The sequence below is a fragment of the Harpia harpyja genome, chromosome 14 (assembly GCF_026419915.1).
Source record: "Harpia harpyja isolate bHarHar1 chromosome 14, bHarHar1 primary haplotype, whole genome shotgun sequence".
Taxonomy (NCBI): domain Eukaryota; kingdom Metazoa; phylum Chordata; class Aves; order Accipitriformes; family Accipitridae; genus Harpia; species Harpia harpyja.
Genome location: NC_068953.1, coordinates 18,539,459 through 18,561,716, shown reverse-complemented (window position 1 = coordinate 18,561,716; position 22,258 = coordinate 18,539,459). Strand labels below are relative to the sequence as shown.

General features: G+C 48.1%; 1 protein-coding gene across 3 annotated transcripts in view; it reads right to left on the bottom strand.

Moving 5' to 3' along the window:
- IGDCC4 (immunoglobulin superfamily DCC subclass member 4) overlaps positions 1–22,258 on the bottom strand; it is a 103,923-nt gene that overhangs the window by 17,200 nt on the left and 64,465 nt on the right. For 2 of the 3 annotated variants that reach the window (XM_052808361.1, XM_052808364.1), the window contains 10 exons: positions 17,277–17,411; positions 14,412–14,567; positions 13,497–13,907; positions 12,583–12,747; positions 11,320–11,457; positions 8,552–8,725; positions 7,742–7,975; positions 2,524–2,631; positions 1,565–1,748; positions 762–889 (listed from right to left, as the gene is read on the bottom strand). In XM_052808361.1, the coding sequence (XP_052664321.1) occupies positions 762–889; positions 1,565–1,748; positions 2,524–2,631; positions 7,742–7,975; positions 8,552–8,725; positions 11,320–11,457; positions 12,583–12,747; positions 13,497–13,907; positions 14,412–14,567; positions 17,277–17,411 (1,833 nt within the window). The remainder of the gene's footprint in view (positions 1–761; positions 890–1,564; positions 1,749–2,523; positions 2,632–7,741; positions 7,976–8,551; positions 8,726–11,319; positions 11,458–12,582; positions 12,748–13,496; positions 13,908–14,411; positions 14,568–17,276; positions 17,412–22,258) is intronic. The other variant, XM_052808363.1, reaches the window with a different exon arrangement.

Here is a 22,258-nt window from a genome sequence, read left to right as displayed (position 1 = left end):
AGGGTGCAGAGAGGAGGCTGCTGAGCCCAATACAGGGCAGTACTCATGCATCATGGCCAACTAGCCAAGGGAAACATGACAGTGCTGAAGAAGCCACGTAGCATAGTTTGAGGCTGTGCAACATTGCTCATCTTTGAGAGAATATTCCCAGCACACACTCGCTCCTTGTTGCTTTCTTCTGCATCTTCCCCAAAGCCCTGCTTGCATCGCAACTAGTCCCAGCTAGGGGCAGGACACACAACACCTCCAAAGGCCATCGAAGCTGCTCTGTGAAGCTGAATACTGGAGAAGCTGTCACAGAGTAAGGAGCTAATCCACTGCAGCTCTCAGGATCATCTCTGCCTCCCAGCCTTCACCAGGCCTGAAGCTAAGAGGTGGAGGTTTTATTGGAAAACCAGGCTGGTCAAGGCACTCTTGTTCTGACAGTGACATTCAGTACTGGGGAGGACCTAGCGCTTAAGCGATGCATTATCGGCTCTCTGTAACAAGCAGAATTTCTCTGAACCCAGAGGCAACCCTGCAGTAACAGCAATCATTCCCCCAATTCTCTTTACATGCTCCTCTCTGTTTACAAAGCAGCACTTCTTTAATGGGCTTGGGAATGCCACCAGGATGCTTAGCAGCTCTCAGCATGTACTCAGGCGCATCATAGCTTAGAGGTGATCTGAGATCACATCTCTCAGGGGCACATTAGGAGGGATTTGATAAGAGATTCAGGGAGAGCCAGGAAAAATCAGGATTCAATTCCCATAAATACTCACGGTCAGGAAGGGTGAATCGCTCCACCACGCTGCCGAAGGGCCCATCAATGCCAACACCATTGGACTGCACGGCAAACTCATACCTGGTGTAGGGCTTCAACCCACTAATGAGAATGTCTTCATCCGAGCTGCCAAAAGAGGACACATTCATAAGGCCATGAACCCTAGATGGTTCTCCCACTGTCACCCTGATACCTTACCAGGAACACCGTAAGAGACTATCCTAACTCTTAGAGTATGTGATTTTTCACCTAAAGCTTCATCTCCTGCAGTCATGTGAATGCAAGAGCACTCAGCTCCCAGATACAGAGCAAAGTAGGTTCCCAGCCTCCAGGACCATTTCTGATGTACTTGCAGAGAAAAGCTTGAAAACACAGCCTGGTTATAGGCTGAAAACCTGCACAGGAATCCACATTTAAAATACTTCCCCAAATTATTATAACTGTATAAACTCTAGCAATTTTTAAATCAAAGTTGTGAGGCCCATCTCACAAATCATGAATGCTTTGAGACTGGCCATAACTGCACCTAGCTATGTTATTAACATGGAAACAAACATGTAAGGTCCAACCAGAGCAGAAAAGATGCAGAGACCGGCCAGTAAATGATCCCTTGGTATTCAAGTCATAGAAAAGTCCCAGTGCCACATTTCAGCAGTTCTAAATATATCTGTGACCAAGGCAGACGCTTCCAGCATGTGAAAGACCCAGGATTTTGCTCAGTACTGAAACTTCCATGCAGGTTCCTCCCACCCCGTGTTTATTCCTGACATGAGCAGATGAATGCATAGCATCCCTCTTTACCTTGTGTAGTATGTAACAAGAGAGGCGTTTTTCAGGCCCCAGGGGCTGAAGCGCACAGTGTAGTTGACGATTTTGACTGTTGTAAAGTCAGGTTTCTTCCACCTGAGCCATATGGAAGTCGAGCTGTTGGACTCTGCATAGACTTGGACTGGAGGCAGCGGAGGACCCTTCTGCACAGGGGTATCTATGGTGCAAGACAAAAAGAGAAAAGAGATGTGGAGACATAAACGACAGTATGGCAAGGAACAGACACAGGAAACATGGATTAAAACAGGTCTAGGTTGTGAAGCCTGCACTGATATACTAGCCCCCAGCATAAGCCTAGATGCCCAGCTTAGCTCTTCTGTGCATGCAGCGGTCCACGCTTTTCCTCACATGTGGGAAAGATCACAACGAGGATCCATGCACCAAGGTGGTGGTGTACTACCGTGGAGCACTGGAGGCCAGCTTCAAAGCTACCCACCTGACAGGCCCACATCAGGGTAAGGAGGAGCCGAGACTGTTCACCATCCCGCAACAGACTGGCAGAGCTGAGAATGGAGCCTAAGTGTTCAGAGCTTTTACTTTCTTTGTAACACTGCAAAAAAAGTCTGGCATGCTGCTAATTCACATTCTTGAATTTTTTTAATGTCACAGATGAAACCCAGGTTATTTGGCACTTCCAAGACCATCCCTGAGCCACTAACAGGGCCAGAGAGAACACGGTGAAGTCCATCCACACCCAGTAGAACAACCACTCTAATGAGAAGGGGGATATTTTGCTTCTTTCTCTCCTTCCCAAGATAACTCCTCCAATGCAATTTGCAATGATTGTCAAAGGGAGTTTCCTCATATTGGGACCTTCCCCGTTTTCGTATTGTCCTTCTTCAAGTTCATTCTCTGCAACTTTACTTCTACCCTTCCTTTGAAGCCACGTGCCAAGCAGAAGAGACAGACAACAAATGAAGGGCATTCCTCACCTACTGCTGTTGCGGGTGCCTTTTCTGTTTTGCCCTTCCAAACCGCTGCATAACCATCTTCGTGCTTATTGAATGCCACCAGCTTCACCTCATAGAGTTTCCCAGGAGCTGGAAAAATCAATCAGGATTTGTCTGGGGTTATTTTTGTTACCAACCCTCCCCAGTTAGACATGTTTTGCTTGGTCTGACCAGCTTTTCTCACCATCCAAGAAAGTAGCTTGAACAGAGTTGTATTTGCTAAAAATACAGGAGGAAGCCCCCCTTCCACTTACAGGCTTTCCACATTCAAATACTGTCTCACTAGCGGTGCACATATCATTACAGCTACTCTCTAGGTCTCCCCTCGCTTTTTGCAGAAATTATCAGCAGCAAATGGACTTGGCCCAGCCACCAAGGGTTAACCAGTGTCATGGCCTGTAGCACATCATCTCAGGATCTCCTGATCTTTCTCCCTTGCAAACTACAAAAGAAACCTATGCACAGTGACTGCTTTCTCTCCCCCATGCAAGTGGATGCACTGCAATGTTTATTCCTAAGGAGTGAGGACATCCTCTCCTCTCCAAAATGCACCTCCCATTTCTAAAGTCCTTTCTGATTTATTTGCTGCTGCGAGGATCTTCCTTCTGGTAAGTCCTCACACACTCTGTTAAGTCACTGGCTGCTTTTGTTGTGTGGTGACTCTCTTGCCTTCACAGCAGAGTTTCTTGATTTGCAATTAGAAAAGCAACAGCATACACAAAACCCACACCAGAAACCTGAGGGTCCTCATTACACACTATTCCCATCAGACAGCCATGCACTCTATGGGGAACCTCACACTTGGACCCAAACGGAGCTGCAGGGCAGGGACCTCTGTCTCCAGGCAGTGCTGCCCTGGTCCAAAATTCACTTCCCTCTTTCCTCCAGCCTTTCATCAGCTGAAATACTCCTCTGCTGTGTTACATAACATCTGAGGGTTTTTTTTAATGGAGATGTTTAATCAAGGAAACAACTTGGGAGATACGAAGTTCTCAAATAAGACACTCGCCAGCTTCTCCCTTCAGCAGCCAGCCCATTCAAAAGCTCAGTGAGAGCAGTCCAGACTGTCTTTGGTTGCCTTGGCTGCAGCACATTGATGAAGTTTGTTAATTTGGGATGTGCCTGTTCATTCCCTGCCCTGATAGATCACTGCTCTCTTTGCCAGACAACGTAAGCAAAATAAAGCCTTTCTTATTGATGCCAATTTTATTATTACTGCGCTGATTACACTCCCAGAGGCTAATGGTACCAATTACCAAAGGCTTTCTCTGCTCCACAACACATGTTCGCGCTCAGAATATAAAAACAGTTCAGCCACATTTCTCTCCCCGAAAGAATCCCAAAAGCAAACAGAGTTTTGTCTGCCTCCAAGGCAGCCTGACCTGCATTTCCACACTCTCCAGCCACAGGAAAATGTTTCAAACCCACACAAGGGCAATGAGACCAAAGGGCACTCAACTTCCAAACGGCTGGGACCACAGGTTTGGTGGAACAAAGAACCCTACAGCCTGTCTCTTGCCAGCACACACACTCTGCCTCCTGCCTGAGCATTTGGCTGGGCTTCACTGGGACACAAGCTCGTCACAGATGATGTGATCCAAAATGATGAGGAAGAGCTCACAGATGTGATGCAGCTGTGGGCAGCTCCTGTTGGAGAATGAAATGAAGGAAAGGACAAGTCCTCCATCTCCATCCCTGGGTCGGATCAATACAGCAGCCACTTACACGTGAAGCCAGGGGAGCTCTACTACAGGATCAAGCAATTTGCATTCTGAAAATACGGGTATTTTGGATTTCTCAGTCAGAAGCTTGGCTTCAATTTTTATACACAGGCCCAGATGTTCAAGCTCTTAAAACATGCAGACATAAAGCTCTATCAAGCTGTCACGAAGCTAGTAGACAGCATGAGAACAGATGTATTTCACTGCATTCCATCATACATTAAATATAAGCAGAATAATCTAGTCCAGATCATTTCAAATCACTAATCTGGAAGACTGCATAATATATCCAATATGCTAAATATGTTGTTTCATTCAGTTTTTCAAGGTGTTCATATTGGCCAGATGCCATACGCCATACTTTCCTGTAAGTGGGAAAATACCCTGATCTCCAGGGAGTCACTCCCAGAGGAATGCAATCTTCCTTCAGGGGAATGTAGAAGACAGGATTAGATCCTTACTGTATATTTTTCATGTAAATTATGGCCCTGGTAGTTGCACACCATTACAGAGACTAACTGCTAGAACATAGATGAAAATCAATGAGAATTTCTCAGGCAAAAGCCCTCGTGGTGATTCAGGACAGCTTCCTTTTGATTTTGTGGGCTCATGAAATTGCTCTATTTCTTATGTGCCTTTGAAGAGCTGTCCACCTCTCTCAGGATTTCAGCACATACCTCTCAGACAAGATACAAGGCATGTCATTAGCGATATCACTCTAAGGAGACATGGTTTGCTCCAGAGGTTAGCACGAGCATGGGAGAAAAGTCTTCTCTTATTTCAGACAGCTGAAATGAAGACAGCTGAGTCATTACCAAAGGCAAAATCAAGAAGCCAGATGTTGGGGGTAAGGCAAAAGATGAGGAAGTCTGCAGGACAGAGAAGAGGCAGTGGACAAAGCTGGCACCATTTCAGTAGCAGGACCAGCCAGCGCAAGAGAAGATAAAAGAAGAATTTTGCGCCTAACCAGCATAAGGAACCTTACTGCAGGCTAAAACACAGCCTAACGTTACAGGGAACTACAAGGAGGGAAACGTGGGCAGGGTTTTTTGCTGGTGTAATAGTTGTACTATAACTGTGAATAAAGAGTAGCTGTGCTCAAGAAGCTCTGTCCAAAGCTGCTTTCTGCACACCCATCCACCTCTGTCTGAAGCATGCCTCGAAAGGAGCTGTCTCCCCAGAAAGTGCTTCCCCTCTTGCCCTGCTGCGCTCCTGGAAAAAAAAAAACCAAGGAAAACCAGGAAATCAAAATTCAGCTATTCAGGAACAAGCAGTGGGACAGGAGTTTTGTCTCTCAGGCCATACCCCAAACCAGGACAAGACAAGGGGCAGAGCGTTGGCTTCAGTGACACTACAGAGATGTGGAGCCAAGGGGCATTTAGTGACTGTGTTGCAGCAGTACATCGCCTCCAAGGGGGAAGATGGACCTCGTTTGCACTGACACGGTATGCAACCATGGCTGAGCTACAACTCAGACAGTGCGTAACCCCAGGATTTCCTGACACCATTTCAAATACTGGAACAGGCTTCCTAAAGAGGTGGTTGATGCCCCATGCCTGCCAGTGTTTAAGAGGCATTTGGACAATGCCCTTAAGAATTTCCTTTAACTTTTTGTCAGCCTGAAGTGGTCAGGCAGTTGGACTAGATGATCGCTGTAGGACCCTTCCAAGTGAAATATTCTATTCTATTCTATTCTTACCTCTTCAAGCTCTTGACCCAATTTGTAGTTTCAACTGTGACACCTCTTCAACAGCCTACTTCCCCTGGGCCAGCCTGGGCAAATCTCACTCTCCCACCAGACAGCACCATTCACCATATGCAGCCCCCTTACCCTGACATCAGGAGATACTCCCAAGAAACAGTGTTGGGTATTTTGTTTGTTTTTACAGAGGGATCTTAGGAGAGGTTTCCACTGCTGTGCTTCCCAGGCAGACATCCATGAGCTAGGAAATCCCCCCAGCTGATTCCCCATCAGCCAACATGCAGCAGCATAGATCACATTATGGCTGCCAACCTTTCCCGAGACTGCTACCCACTCTGCCTACAAGACCCCTAATGGAGATGTAAGCACCTGCGCAGGGTAGCTCCTCACCATAAAACTAAACCCTTCTAAATCCCAACCACTCCTCCTCCTTGTTTCATGTCCAGACCCCCTGCCTTTCTCAGCACAGCCAGATTCCCTACCCCTTCCTTTACTGTACGCGTGCAAGAGCACGTCATTCAACAGCGCAAGAGGGAGAAAAAGAGAACATCCACGGCTGGAAGAAACCCGAGACTCTTCCTAACACAATGATAGCTGATACACAACTGCCAAATCATAAGGAAACCATTAGGGCTTGACGGGTGCCCAAATTTAAGGAAGTAATTACAGAAGAACAAGCAGCCTTCTCAGCATCATCATGCCAGAGCATCTGGAACCAATTCAACCCACTCCCGAGTCCCTCCGCTAACTGACTTGCCAGTGGTTAGAGCAGTGCGTGATGATGTTCACATGTGGTTTCCTCAGTGCAGTAATTACAGACCTAAGTTCTTCAGAGAAACTCGTAACTGTTAACACCCTCTCAGTGGTAGGATGGCTGCAACATAGCTGGAAACCTACTTAGCGATGACACAAACTGTCTTTCCAGGTGCTGCAGCCTGACCTTTACACCATGCATAATATATATGCTAGACATGTAAGATGAACCAGCACAAGAAACACTCGCCCTGCAGTCTCAGCTCACTGGGCAGTAACAGGGATGAAGCATGAAGTGGGGGATGGAAGAACTCTAAGATGCAGAATCCTGTTTCAAGGATGCATCTGCCATGACTATCTTTTCTCTCTCTTCACCCTGTATCAATGGGCAAATCAACTAATTAGTACGATCAGATGTTAGAAACATAACTCCTTACGGGAAACGCCAAGCGCAGTTAGCCAGGCAGGCAGATCTGACTGTGGGCAGACTTGTTCTCCAGCCACAGACTCTTCTATTTCTTTTGCCTTATGGGGAGGTGGAGAATACTGACCCAAAATTAGCATGCTGTGAATTAACCCATCTCTGCATTTTAATACAGAGAGACTTCAAATAGCACGCAGTAATGGAGCTTCTTTGAAATACACAAGGAAGGAGAGATCATTGTCCTGACTGGAGATTTTAATCTAGGCACTCTTTATAGTGACACAATAAAAACCACTAATTGATTCAGATCTACTTATTAGCATATACTAAGTATACTAGTAGCCCTTGATTAAATATACAGTCCTTGCTACATTGGCATCAGAAATTTCTGTGTTTCAAACTCTGCTTAGAATAAGCCCCAAGAGCCCCACTCCAGAAATGATTTTGGGTGCTTTTAAAAATCTCACATGGTCCTGGTCCTATGTATCTGCAGCCAAGCAGATAATTGAGCCTCTTGGAAGCATCCTGGGACTACTACAAAGTGCAAGAGACAGACCCTGGGTTTCCACACCAACTGCTAAGAAGACATAACCAGCTAACCTAGTCGAGTCAGCTCATACTGCTTAACTTTCTTCTTTAGTTTTATGGGCCCTACGTCCCAGCTCTCATCTTCAGCACCATCCAAAGGGCTTTCATCACTGGACTCCTCTGGGCCCACTTCTCGGTAGTAGAGCTTGTAGCCAGATATCTGGGCATGGTTGGCTGGGGGCTGCCACGTTATCAGGAGAGACTCCATCTTCGCTCGGACTTTTAATTCTGTCGGGGCAAACGGAACTAGAAGAACAAGACAACAAGAGAAGAACATTCAGCCACTTGTCTCCATATCCCTGCTCTACTGAATCCTCCCTGTCCTCAGTAGTGAGGGAGGGGTGTGAGGAAAGGCTGTCCTGTGAGTGGGATGTCTGCACAGTCTGACAGCAGAGAGTGGTACAGTTACACTCTACTGATGACAGGAAAAAATAATGTCACGAAGCCACTATGGGAGTTTCTCAATGTATTCTGAGATACCACTGTCTTTAACCACTGCTGGAGTCTGGCTTGGGCTCAGCTCTGTTTGGCAGAGTTGTCTATCCACTCCCAAATGTCCTAACATTGGGTTTGGGGGTTTTGTTTCTTTCTTTCTTTCTTAAGAATTTTCACACCTGCACATGGAGGGAGGAAAGACCCACTACCCAGGCAAGCAGCAAGACATACAGGGGCTGCTCAACAGAGATAAAGGTGGGTACTTTGGTCTAACCAAAACCAACGGTTATAATTCCCTAATGAAAGCAAGTATCTCTGATTACACCTTGAGCTCCCCAATGCCCTGCACACCCTGCCCCGAATCCCAGGCATTACCCAGCCTCCTACCATGTGTCTGGTTGTCTCTGTCAGGAGTCCGATGCTGGGTCCACTCAGAAGGGGCCCCATAGCCCACGCTGGTGCTGGCTGCGATGCGAACTTTGTATACTTTGTTGGGATGGAGCGAGTAGAGAGTGATTTGTGTCTCATTTCCACCCACTTCAATGGAGGTAACCTGCTCTGCTGGAACCAAGGCAACACCATTGAAAACATGGTTTTCCCAGTCAAAGAGAAATACAGCTGAGCAGCCACAAAGCCTAGCTACCCCCGTGTGGTTTGCACACCCTGGGCTAGCTTGGCTTTGCCCAATGCAATCTCATGCCACCAGGAAAAACTAGAACTATAGACCAGGCAGAGCTGATATACTGACTGACAACCCCCTTCATCACATTCAAAACTGCAGGCTGCCTTCAGCACCATTGAGCCTGCCTGAAGGGGAGCTGTCAGAAACCTTGCTGCTGCTGACATGATGGCAGAACATGAGCACAGCTGATGGTACATTCCACTGCTTCTCATTGCTGTATTTAAATCCTCACCTTAATTTGAACCAGAACTGTCCAGCAGCACTGCTTTCTGCAAAATTCACACCTTCACCCATGCCAGACTGAGGTTTTATTGCTCCCTCTTCAGCCCACCCAATTTTGTAAGGGAGGTAACAGGAAATTTAAACTGAGAATGGCCTGGTATTTTCACTGTAACAACTAATTAGTCTTGCTGAAGATCCATATTGCCTGTTTGGTGAATGCAGAGGTCTTGCTTTTCAGCTTCACCTGGCGTAAACTCAGGTGGGAGTGCTGTCCCTGCTATGTAACAGAGTATTGCTGAGTGTGATCCCTGGACTGCTGTATTGGTTTTGTGTGGCAAGGTTTTGGTAGCGGGTGGGGTTACAGGGGTGGCTTCTGTAAGAAGCTGCTGGAAGCTTCCCCTGTGTTCGACAGAGCCCATACCAGCCGGCTCTAAGACAGACCCGCCGCCGGCCAAGGCCAAGCCAATCAGCGATAGTGGTAACGCCTCTGTGATAACATTTTTAAGAAGGAAAAAAGTTGGGACGGCGGTATTCGGCAGCCGGAGAGAGGAGTGAGAACATGTAAGAGAAACAACCCTGCGGACACCAAGGTCAGTGAAGAAGGAGGGGGAGGAGATGCTCCAGGCGCCGGAGCAGAGATTCCCCTGCAGCCCGTGGTGAAGACCATGGTGAGGCAGGCTGTCCCCCTGCAGTCCATGGAGGTCCACAGTGGAGCAGATATCCACCTGCAGCCCGTGGAGGACCCCACGCCGGAGCAGGTGGGTTCCCGAAGGAGGCTGTGACCCCGTGGGAACCCCGCGCTGGAGCAGGCTCCTGGCAGGACCTGCGGATCTGTGGAGAGAGGAGCCCACAGAGCAGGTTTTCTGGCAGGACTTGTGACCCCGTGGGGGGCTCACGCTGGAGCAGTCTGTGCCTGAAGGACTGCACACTGTGGAAAGGACCCATGCTGGAGCAGTTCGTGAAGAACTGCAGCCCGTGGGAAGGACCCACGTTGGAGAAGTTCGTGGAGGACTGTCTCCCGTGGGTGGGACCCCACGCTGGAGCAGGGGAAGAGTGTGATGAGTCCTCCCCCTGAGGAGGATGAAGCGGCAGAAAATAACGTGTGATGAACTGACCGTAAACCCCATCCCCGTCCCCCTGTGCCGCTGGGGGGGGGTGGTAGAGAATCCGGGAGTGAAGTTGTGCCCGGGAAGAAGGGAGGGGTGGAGGGAAGGTGTTCTGAGATTTGGTTTTATTTCTCATTACCCTACTCCGGTTGATTTGTAATAAATCAAGTTAATTTTTCCCCAAACTGAGTCTGTTTTGCCCGTGACGGTAATTGGTGAGTGATCTCTCCTATCCTTATCTCGACCCACAAGCTCTTTGTTATATTTTCTCTCCCCTGTCCAGTTGAGAAGGAGGGGGAGTGATAGAACAGCTCTGGTGGGCACCTGGCATCCAGCCAGGGTTAACCCATCACAACTGCAAATGTTTCCAAGGTATTACAATGCCACAGAGCCATGTGCAGGCTCAGGGCAAAAAAACAAGAGCCAGGAGTCACAGTGCAGACTACTAATCCAGATCAAACACATGGGAATATGTCCAGCACTTCATCACACTCCCCATCCTTCTCTTAGTAAGAATCATGACCCTGGCAAGTGAGAAGCTGCAGAGCTTTGATGGTTTTAAGAGTAAATACCCAGAAGGATTAGCAAAGCAAGCACACGTGGAATTGGAACAGCTGCATCCAGCATAGGTAAACGTTACCATCCCTGCTGAAGGCTTTTTAGAGTGTCTGACAATATAAATAAAACCAAACAAAACTCAGCAATACAGCAAGACAGGCTGGCCAGGTTACTTGCTTTTTTTCCACAAGGATCACTTTGATTAGACTCCATTTTAAAGGAAGTGAATGCATTTACCCTTATTCCCCAACCAGCATAAAGCTCTTCCCCCAAAACACACAGTGCAGATGGCACCAAAGGGTTGCTCATGCAGACATTCCTGGGGCAGCACAAACATGCAAGTGTCAGGCCATTTCCCTGGGGACGCAGGCTCCTCCACAATCACAGAAAAAGACACCTTGAAGTAGCGTGAAGTAGCACAGCACCAGCACTGCTGAGCCAGGCTAAGAGAGGGCTGTTCTCCCTTGGGTAAAAAGGGGTCCCTCAGTTTTCAGTGTTGCACCTCCTCCCCTTGACATGATATGCTGTTAACACTGCTGGAGCAGAAGACGCAACCCCACCCCCTCCCCAAATGGCACTTCCCTCACCTTCCTTGAGGGTGCAGTAGTCGATCTTGTACTTAGTTATCTTGCCATTACTCAGCTCTGGAGGAAGAGGCAGCCATGTCACACGGATATCACCAGGAGTCATGCTCGACAGGGACAGCTGAGGGGCAGCACTAGGAACTGGGCAGAAGCAACAATGGGAAGTCAGCAAAGACCAGGACAAGACCTCAACACATCTCTGCCAGCTCTCTCAGTTGGCAGGAGGCCCTGCACAGCCACTGGTGACATGCTGTCTGTCACGGGAGGAACCAAGACCCTAAAGCTCTTCATCAGCTCAGATCATCAGCAGGGTGTCTGGGGAAGTGAGATGGTGGGCTGCTCAGCTTGAACAGGCTGATCAGAGCCTGCTGGCCACACCACACTACCCTCTAGGGAAGCAAAATGTAAGGGACCCTGTGTCCACTGCAAACTGAGCAGGTTAGCACAGACCAGCTAACTGGCCTATGCTGTACTGTGGAGCGTGAAGGAAACACTAAAGGAAATGGCTCATAGATCCAGACTTCAGTCTGGGAATCCCCATTCCCTCGAGAATCACAGCTCTGTGCTGCAGGCAGCTTTCATGCTTTCAACTCGGCTTTTCAGGCTTCAGACACATACACGTGGGACCACACAGTTCACTACGTCAGGAGTATTAAAAGCACATAATGCACCCCGCAGCATAGCAGGGGCTTGCACGAGGTCTGCCAAAACCATAGCTTCTTGCCTCTGTCCTGCAGTCCGTTGAAAGCTGCGCATGTCCCCCCTGTTGGGCAGCTGTCCTCCTGGCACTCTGCCTTTACTGCTCACAAAATGCTATGTGATAAATGGTAAAATCAACACAAACTACTGGCTCTTAAGGGATCCAACCTCAAGGCTGCTCCCACCCCTACAAATTGCAATAGATGTCTACCTTCAGAGTTGAAATCAAGTCTGGCCCAGAGTCAAGCTTGCAGCAATATTGTATTAGCTAGGTGAAAGCTCAGAGGAGCTGACTGCAGTTCCGGCAGGATTCTCATGGGCCTCAGTGTCAGTGAGGTCATTTTCATGCTCTTCATCACCCAAGCTGATGATCAGACCAAGGTGCTTTGTTTTTGGTTGGTTTTTTGGTTTTTTGGGTTTTTTAAAAGGGCTTCTGGCAAGAAGCTGTAGGAGCAGCAGGTTTAGGTTTCTAGGAGCTGATACTATTCTCCATAGCATATTCAATGCTCACCATGAAACAGGCCAAGAACATTTTTTAGGCACCAGTACCCATCTAATTCAACGCACCATCCTCCAGGGTCTGCACGATGATGGAAGAGGATGTCCGGCTGGCTCCGAGCTGAGAATATGCGACCACGTAGAAGACATAGTTGGTATTAGGTTCTAGGTCTTTGACTTGCAGCTCAGTAGTATCATTATTGACAGCAAACTGATATTCCACGTTATCTGTTCCTAGAGCCAAGGAAACACTCATCAGCAGGTCAGTGAACTGCCAAGACACTCCTCAAAAAATCACTTAACTCACAAGGTCCATAGTGTAAATCCACCTTAAAAATCACTATGTCTTCTCCAATTTCTCCAGCACCTGCACAAAACCCATCTCTTACGTGAACTCTTTGGGCAGAAACATTCAACGCCTCAATGTTAACATCTCCATTTTGACTCAAGCTCCTTAATGCATGCCAAGGCAGCTGAAGTTACCAGCTTAATTTTCAGGGGAGCTCTGGCAACAGTCCAGCAAGAGTGTTGGCTTGCTGGTTGTTTGGGAAGACAGATCCCAAGAGACTCAAGTGCCTCCCTTCAGATTCTGGGTGTGAATAATTTAGCGATTACCCCTGTACATAATGTAGCTGTTTAATACCTCCATTAATAATCACACCCTTTACATATAAAATCAATGTGTTGGAGGAAAAAGTAAAGAACAGAAATAAATTTCCAAAAGTGCCTGGTCCTGCTAGAATCCAGACAACTCAGCTGTGTGGACATGCTACCACTGGTCAACAAGTTAGTATATGTCAGCTAATTCACAGGCACTGTCAGACGCTGATGCTGACTCCAAGAAAAAATTCCTCTACCTGCAATGAAAAGGGCTAAACTAACTGGAATTGCCTCACACTTGTCACTAGCTGGGAAAACATCAACCCGTGCCTCATGTCTTGTACCTGCAACACAGCTGTGTTGCACAGGCAGATAACACCTACCCACAGCCCGCTGGTAATGTAACGAGAAGCCAATGATCTGCTCGCTGTTGTACTCTGGCCGCTCCCAGGACACAAGGACTGTGGTGCTGGAGAGAGACACAGCTGACACCTTCTTGGGAGCGCTGGGCAAACCCTCCCGCACGATCACCGAGAGCTTGGCAGTGGCACAAGCCATGCCCAAGCTGTTCTCAGCCACGCACTGATAGTAGCCAGCATCCTCCAACCCGATCTGATTGATCACGAGGCTCCCGCTGCTCTGCACCTTCACGCGCCCATTGGAGAGGATGGCCTCACCATTCTTCAGCCAGTGAATGGTCGGGGCTGGCTCGCCCTCTGCTTTGCAGACAAATCGGGCTGTGCTGGCTCGGGTGCGAGAGATGGTTTCAGGAGCCTGGGAGATGCTGGGTGTAGCTGGGAGGAGAGAGGACAAATTAATGCAGGAAGGAAGAGGAAAAGATAGCAAAGCAAATCCCTTCTCCTCCCCACTCAGTGCTAAGTTTTATTCAGTAGCAGCTTTGCTTACAAGATACGATTTGCCAGGCAGACTCTAGAGGCTTAATTTAGACTCTGTCCAAAAGGAAAAATAAATTCTGTATCAATCATGTGCTGCGTTCCCTGATCCTAGGCTGTTTTCCCTGCTGGCTTCCACGATACTGAAAGTTAATTGGTGATACAGATTTCCATGGGGGAGCCCTGGAGAACAAGAATAAGGCATAAAACGGTTCAGTAAATACAAGGAACTAAACCCCAAACCCTCTCTCCCACCAAGACCTATCCCAGACCAGGGCCTCCTGGCTCTAACCTGGCTCCCTTCTTACCCAGCACAGGCCACAAACGCAACTTCTTGGGGAGCTCTTGGATGTTGGTCCAGGTAATCTACAGCTACCTGGAGCATTTATCCTGCTCTCTACTCACCGAGGACCCGGAGCTCAGCTGCGGCTGTAACGAACTGCCTGGTCTGGGGTTTGTTAGCACGGCAGACGTACACCCCTGAGTGATGGGGCTGGCTGGAAGGAATGAGGAGATTTGTCCGGCCCAGCACAATCACATCTGTGGAAACGGGCTTTCCATCTACAGGAAGAAACATGCACAAATGTGGGAGGGAGCCCCAAGCTGCCCTTTACGAGGGCTTGTAAACAATGCGTCTACTAGAGCCAGGATGACAGCTGCGGAGTGGAGAGACCCCCAAATCCCAAACCCCAGCCCAGAGGAGGATTCCTGCTGGGACACTCCTCAGTGCTTGACTGAGCATCAGCCAGCCCACGCCAACATTGGCCCAAGGTTTAGTTTAGCCTGTAGTAACTGAAAAATTTCTGGTTTGGATCAAAATAGCCTCTGATGCCTAGGGTGTGCCTGCAGTGAGACACACTAGGAATAGCACATTCAAGGGAAAGCTATGCTAACACACACTTTGGAAAAGCTGCTCAATCTGCCTGCTGACCCCCATGCGTGAACACACATGCTTCCTCCCCTCACTCGTTAATGCAAATGTCAGCAAGAGCACTGAATCACTAACAGCTCAGGGGTTCTTCCCTCCTCTGGGTCCCAGACATGAACCCAAATTTACTGAGCTTCTTGATTCATTCTTTGCCTCCAGCTTAGCTCCTGATCTGTAAGGTATCAGGAAGACACCTGGTTCTCCTTGGGGCTCTGGTGCTTGGGTCAGAGACATGGGCCATGAGCTGCCCTCTCCCCATTCTCCTGGCTAGATGCTCAGCACTGCTGAGTAGGGAAGGAGGAAAGGGTGGCCGCGGCTCCCTGGTCAGAAGCTGAGCTGTCCTCCTACAACTTCAAGTAGCCCTAGGTTCCTTAGCATGTCATGGACAAGGCAGTAGGATGGTGCTGGGCACTGCTTATTCTCGGCACCGCTTATTCTCAGCACTGCTCTGATGTGAGAAACATGGGGACCATGGCGTTGGCACCTCTGAATGAGTATGGGGAAGCAAAGCCAAGAGCTGGGGAGAGAGTATGGGCAAGCACAGACTGGCCAAGGAAAGGCTTGGATGGGAGGTGAGGCACCCATGGCCAGCTCTGGCACAAGTTAGCAGACTGGGAGAGCCAGCCAATTTGTGCTGTACTGTGCAACACTAGACCTTGTCCCTCTCCACCTGCAGAAGCACAAATGTCTTTCAGACAGCAAAAACCAGCACTGGCCTGCCTTTAGCTCTCACAGATTCAGCTGAGCCTGTACCTCGAGACAGAAGCAAGCTCTCCACCTCCACTGTGAGCAGCTGCACCTACTTAGCACCATCAGCAGGGAATGCAGCTGAGATCAGATCCTCTGCCCTCTCCATCCATTTTGGGGGTCTTTAGATGGCCTCACAGTTCAGTGGCTGCATGCTCAGAGGAGGAGAAAAACCTGTGGACCCCATTTGCACTGGAGCGGTTTGAAAATCTGACTCCAGATGGTAGCAATTAGCTGACACCACCAAGGCTGGCAAGAGCCAAACTGGCAACCTGGAGGTACAATCTTCAGTGTTATCTACATGACTCATTGTCCAGTAACCCAGCCTGCTCCCTAACGAAGTCTTGGAAAGAAACATGCTTGTATAACACAGAATTCCTAGCACTGTTAATCCATCTTTTCTAATTGAAGAGTCCACACCAGGAAGCAGAGGGGGACCAAGCAACCACTTTAAAATAAAGCATGCGAGGAACTGTTTCATCAGCCTTTCCCCCCTTCCCCCTCCTCTTTCTCCCATCCAAAAAACTTTCATAGTGATAATTAACTCTAATAATACCTACTCTACTATGGGCATCAGTAGCTCTCAGTAAAGCAATAAGAGATCTAGCATGGGAAAACTGAGTATTTGTAATTGAGAAGTGCACAGGATAAACCAGAAACATTTCTGCCAGAACATTTAATCCTTGCTGATTTGACTTCCAAAGTTGTATCCTCTAAGATTTTTTTGCTCCTTTTTTGTGGGGAAGAGGAAATATTTATATACACTAAAATCACTGCCTGTGGACAAGTCTGGGCTGAAGACCAAGCACAATAAATGGTTACAGGGGAGAGGATTCTTAAATTGTGACCCGGATTTATGAAAATGACTGAGAGCTTTTTCTGGGGAAGAATCGACTCCTGAGCTGAGAACGTCTTCAGTCAGAGCCTCTGAAAGACATCTGATGGATGTGACACTCAGTGAAGTGACACTAGCATCCTACTTGTGACTTAGGCTATCAGCCCTGGGTAACACATGCCAGTCTGGCTCATTTGTACACCTCTGACGAGACCCAAGCATCTTCTCAATCCTTCCACTACCAATCTGACCACAGTAATATTTTTTAATAAAAACCTCCCATCAACACACCCAGTCACTCCAATGATTAACAGATCTTACCATGTTTTATAATCCTGCAAGATAATACAGGTTATTTCTCCAATGCAATGGCAGATTCCACAGAATCCCTACTAACCTCTGAGTCCCTGGAGGAGTGGCATAGACCTGACCCCATCTCATGACCTTCACTGCTCAAGGTCATACAATGAGAATGACTAATTTAGATCAAAAGGAATCCAAGCACTAGAACTTCACATATTTCACAGATCAAACAACTATAAAGTGAACTGTGTGCTTTGTAACCTTCTAGATTTAATTAGCAATTCCAGTTTAGCAAGGACACCCTACACTGCAACACCACCTGCATCATTAGGTACTGAATTAACAAGCACCCTTCCTGTCCCACAGATTTTTCTGCTTTTTCATTGATTTTTTTTTAAATAAAGTATCCACAGGTTCCTCTTGACAACAAAAGCTTAATTCTGTCCCTCATGCTCACCCTGTCGTATCCAGGAGACGAAGGGGGTGGGATCGGCAGCCGCCATGCACTCCATCACCACACTCTCCCCGGCCACCACCGTGGTGTTCTCCGGAGCAGCGAGGATGGTGACATCTCCTCCTGCTGGCTGAGAACCTAATGTCAAAAACAAAAAGAAAAGTCTGTCTTTCCAAATTGCAAAGTCCCTAGAAAAACACAGAACGTAGAGCCCAGACACCTCGGCCACGCTTCCCCAGGTAGTCTCACGTGTGGTAATGGTTCATGCCCACTTGAAGGAGAAAAGCAGGTCTTGCTTCTATATGACTACAATATTTTTGCTAAAGAAATGAACAAAGGGGTGCCCTGCAGATTTACTCTAATCATGCTGGCCCTAGTAAAAATTAATATCAGGATTTTCACATGGAAAATAAATAGTTTCAATACAGCACTGTCGTGGTTTAACCCCAGCCAGCAACTAAACACCACGCAGCCGCTCACTCACTCCCCCCCACCCAGTGGGATGGGGGAGAAAATCGGGAGAAGAAGCAAAACCCGTGGGTTGAGATAAGAACGGTTTAATAGAACAGAAAAGAAGAAACTAATAATGATAATGATAACACTAATAAAATGACAACAGCAATAATGAAAGGATTGGAATGTACAAATGATACGCAGTGCAATTGCTCACCACCCGCCGACCGACACCCAGCCAGTCCCCCGAGCGGCGAAATCCCTGCCCCCCACTTCCCCGTTTCTGTACTGGATGGGACGTCACATGGTATGGAATACACCGTTGGCCAGTTTGGGTCAGGTGCCCTGGCTGTGTCCTGTGCCAACTTCTTGTGCCCCTCCAGCTTTCTCACTGGCTGGGCATGAGAAGCTGAAAAATCCTTGACATTAGTCTAAACACTACTGAGCAACAACTGAAAACATCAGTGTTATCAACATTCTTCGCTCTGAACTCAAAACATAGCACTGTACCAGCTACTAGGAAGACAGTTAACTCTATCCCAGCTGAAACCAGGACAAGCACCTTCATTGATTGTTGCTAAATGGATGTTTGTTAATTAGATGAAACAAGACACTGCTATCCTCAAACAGAGCAACAGCAACACAACACACCCTTTGCCAAGGCATTGTAACAGCGCAGAAATAATCTAGAACTTGGTTAAAGAAATTTTAACATCTAGACGTTGTACTGTAAACTGCAACAAAGAGAGGTCAAGCCTCTGTGTCCAGGCCTTCACTTGATAGTACAAAGACTAAATCAGTCATTATACATCTAGAGGAGAGCATGCTATTTAGCTTATACATGCATAGATGAACAGCCAACACATAAATCAAGTAACGTTTACAGGAAGATCTATAGGCTACGTTGCACAATGTCTTGAGAACAGGATGCGGATTTTTTGCTTGAAATGAACCTTCTGCCTGTGTTTGCCCACTGCTGAACAGAGGTTAAGGGAAGGTTAAGGAAATACCTTTGCAGCAGCCAAACTTCTGTTGTGAGATGAAAACAACCGCAGCACTCTTGAGCAGACCAGACTGTTCATGACCCTCAACAGCAGCAACCCTGTTCTTCCAGCTCTCCCAAATATGCCTAACTCTGAGGGACACTTTTGTTGTTGTCCTCATGAAGGGAAAAATAACTGCAGATGAGTAACATAGTACAAGTAATTCTTAGGCCTGCTCCAGATGCTCCCATGATCTAGCGGAGAAAGTTGTTGGCAGCAGGTCTCAAATGAAAGCAGGACCTTTTTGCACAGTACAAACTCACTGTCTCAGGATGCTGCCAGTTCAAAAACCAAGAGGTTTGGACAAGCTCACGAAGGACACATTTACCAGGACTCTTAAATACGAAGGTCTCACTGCAGTCTCCAGCCCAAGAAGTTCCCACATCCCTGACTGTCAGATGCTGAGGGAGATGTCCAAGGAAAGCACCATGTCCTCCCTGCCCAGTTTTTTTTACATGCTTTCTTCCTGCATCTGCTGTGGTCACTTTTGGAGATGGCACTGCAATGGCTGGACCTCTGGCATGGCCCACACTGGCCGTTCATGTGGCATCCAAGGAGCACTCATTCATACTTGACTTTCTTGTGAATATAAACCAGAGAAGCTTTGGCCTCAGCATGCAGGCCTGCCTGCATGGTAGGAGGCTACACACTGCTGCACCAAACATGCCATGCTCAGCCCATCTCCAGGCTCGTTGCCATTTAGTCTAGCACAGCAGTCTTGCCAAAGAGAGTTGGTTCAACACTGACATTTTCTTGCAGTCCATACATGCATGAAAGGGATTTCCATCTGTAGTATTATGTGAGTACAGTTTAAAAGGACCTAGCAAAACCCCTGAGGCGCTAAAGGAAAACAGGAGAGAGCAGGAGCCACTGCTTGTCCAGCAGATGGAAGCAGAGACCGAGGAGCACCCACGGTCCCCCACCGGGGGCAACGGCTGGACCACACTGAACTGCAACCCAAGCCCTGGGCAAACACCAGCAATAAGAGCTGCCATGGGGCACAAAGGAAAAGCCAAGCCAGCTATCCTCCTTCCAGTGGAACAAGTATGCTACACAGAGGGCCTGGTGTGTACAGGCACATACAATCTCCTTTTGTGCTTACAGCACAGTGTGGGCTGGCCAGGGCTTTGCTAAATTCACGTACATTAGCTGTTCACATCGTTCATGCCTACACTTCCAGCCTCACAGCCATCACGTCCAGCCACAGCAGGACAACTTGGGGGACAGAACAGGGACAAGAGGAAACCACATAAGACTATGGATTCAGAGGCCTCATTGACAAACAGATCAAAGTCCTGGCCGCTCTTAACTGTGGCGCCAAGGCCGGGCTTGAGAACTACTGAGACAGAAAATGGGCTTAATGCAAAAACAGGCACGAGAGCTTCCACAACAGGCACGTAAGCTGAAGGATCAGAGAAATGCAAGGCTCTTTGGAACAGCAGCTTTCTTTTAACTCCAGCTCCAGTTCAACAAAGCACTAAAATCCACAAGTAATCATTAGTCCTCCAAAACATCTGAGCACAGGGACTCCAGCGAGACCCAGCTGGATCGGTGAGGCTGCTCAGCACATTACTAATGTGAGGCCTCTACCCTTTCTCTACCCCATATAGCAGAGAGGGATGAGGCAACGTTGGAGAAAGAACAAGGAGAAGGAGCTTTCCAGCCAGAATTTGGAAGGAAACACATGAGAAAGCACCAGAAGCAAAGGAAAAGGCTTCTATAGCAGCCATTACAGGGAAGGCCACAGTGCTGGGAAGACACTGGAGAAACAAACAAGTTATGATGAGGTTGGTTTTAAGAGTGAGCTGGGAAAAGAGTTGCAAAGGAGCCAGGTGAGGAGTTGCTCTCTGCTGAGGGGCTGGCAGCATGGCTGGACGCGGTCGCATACCTCCAGAGACCACAGGCTCAGGCCTGGCTCACCCTGCTCAGGGCTCTGCAAGCCTCAACTGCCACCCTAGAGACCCATCACCCATTGTGGGGCCACAGCAGCTTTTGATGAAAACAAACAGAGCAGCAGCCTACACCCCAGGTCCTGGGAGCAGGCGTATACGGGAACAGACTTCCAGCCTAGCACGGGAGTGAGCTTCTTTACCCAACGTCACCGGCTGCCCGTGTACCTGCTGGGCAGAACATGGCTGAAACGCGTCTGTGTGCATAAAGCTGTCCTTTTCTGTAGTGCTGGGGGAAAAAAATAAATCTAGAGAAAAAAAAAAAACCACCAGCCAGATGGCTATATATTCCCTGCCAGATTTCCAAGCAGCTTTCTCTACCAAGCTTAGGGCAGAGGAAGAGAGAAAGCTCCTCAAACCTGACTTAAACACTCATCTGTTGCATTCAGATGCATGGCCCCAAGTGCCAGCCGGCAAAGGCACCTTACAGGTTACAGAAACTTCATGCGAAGGCACTTGTCCCATACCTGAGATCACATCACTCGGTCCCTAGACAGCTGCCTTGCAGTGCTGCCAGTCACTAGGAGAGGGATTTTATGAGCTGCACAAACCCTCACTCTGAAATGGCCCCAGGAGACATCAGCCCAGCTCCACAATCTCCTGGTTTAGCAGAGCCACTCTGAAGCACTGCTGTAAAGACACAGCCTATAGCTTCACCTTTCCTTGGGGCCTCGCAATTCTGCTGGCTGGGGAAGGACCAACGAAACACTTCCACCCTCACCCTGAACAGTCCTGCAGCAGCACCACATGCCGAAGTTCCCTCTGGTGCTGCCTGTCCCACACCCTGGGTACTTGGGAAGGGAAAGAGCAAGGAGCTCGCTGGTGGCCAGGTAGCCAGCCAGTAGAAAACAGGCCAGGCAACCCAAAAGGGCTGACAATTAGCTACTTCTTAGCTCCATACTCACTCTGCAGAAGGTAGAAAGAGAGCTGATATTGGGGCTTCCTGACAGTCAAATCCAAGGGCACAACTCAAGGTCTCTCTGACAACCAAGAGCGGTAACAGCCACAGGGATCTGTAGCTCAAACATCCATTTCTGCTTCCTTCTCCCTTGGCCAAAACTTTGGTTTCAGCCTTGAAAAACTATTGGGAAAACATATTAGCCCAGACCCTATGTCTGTTTGTCACTGATTATTATTGAAATTATATTACAAAACCAAACAGTTCTGCTTTCTTTCCCAGTACATTCCTGGGTGTGTGCATGGATGAATACCCCATACACCACTTGCACACACAAACGCATTTCTCTTCAGCTTTGTATTTCACTGTGGGTCTGTCAGAGCAAGCCTACAAGAAAAGCTCCTCCTTAAGCTGAGCCCCCTTTAGAGTACATTTTTCACTTGCTGTCTCAATAGGCTGGTTGGACATGGATCCTGGCTGTGAGGATGGATCATAGGTTAACTGCTATGAACTGGGTTTCATTTGGTTTGTAGAGTTCCCAAGAACGGTACTAAGCTAACCAGGAAAACCTCCACACAGGGGATTCCAACAAACATCAAAGATTAAAACTAACATTTTCGTCTCCACTACCAGTAAGACAAT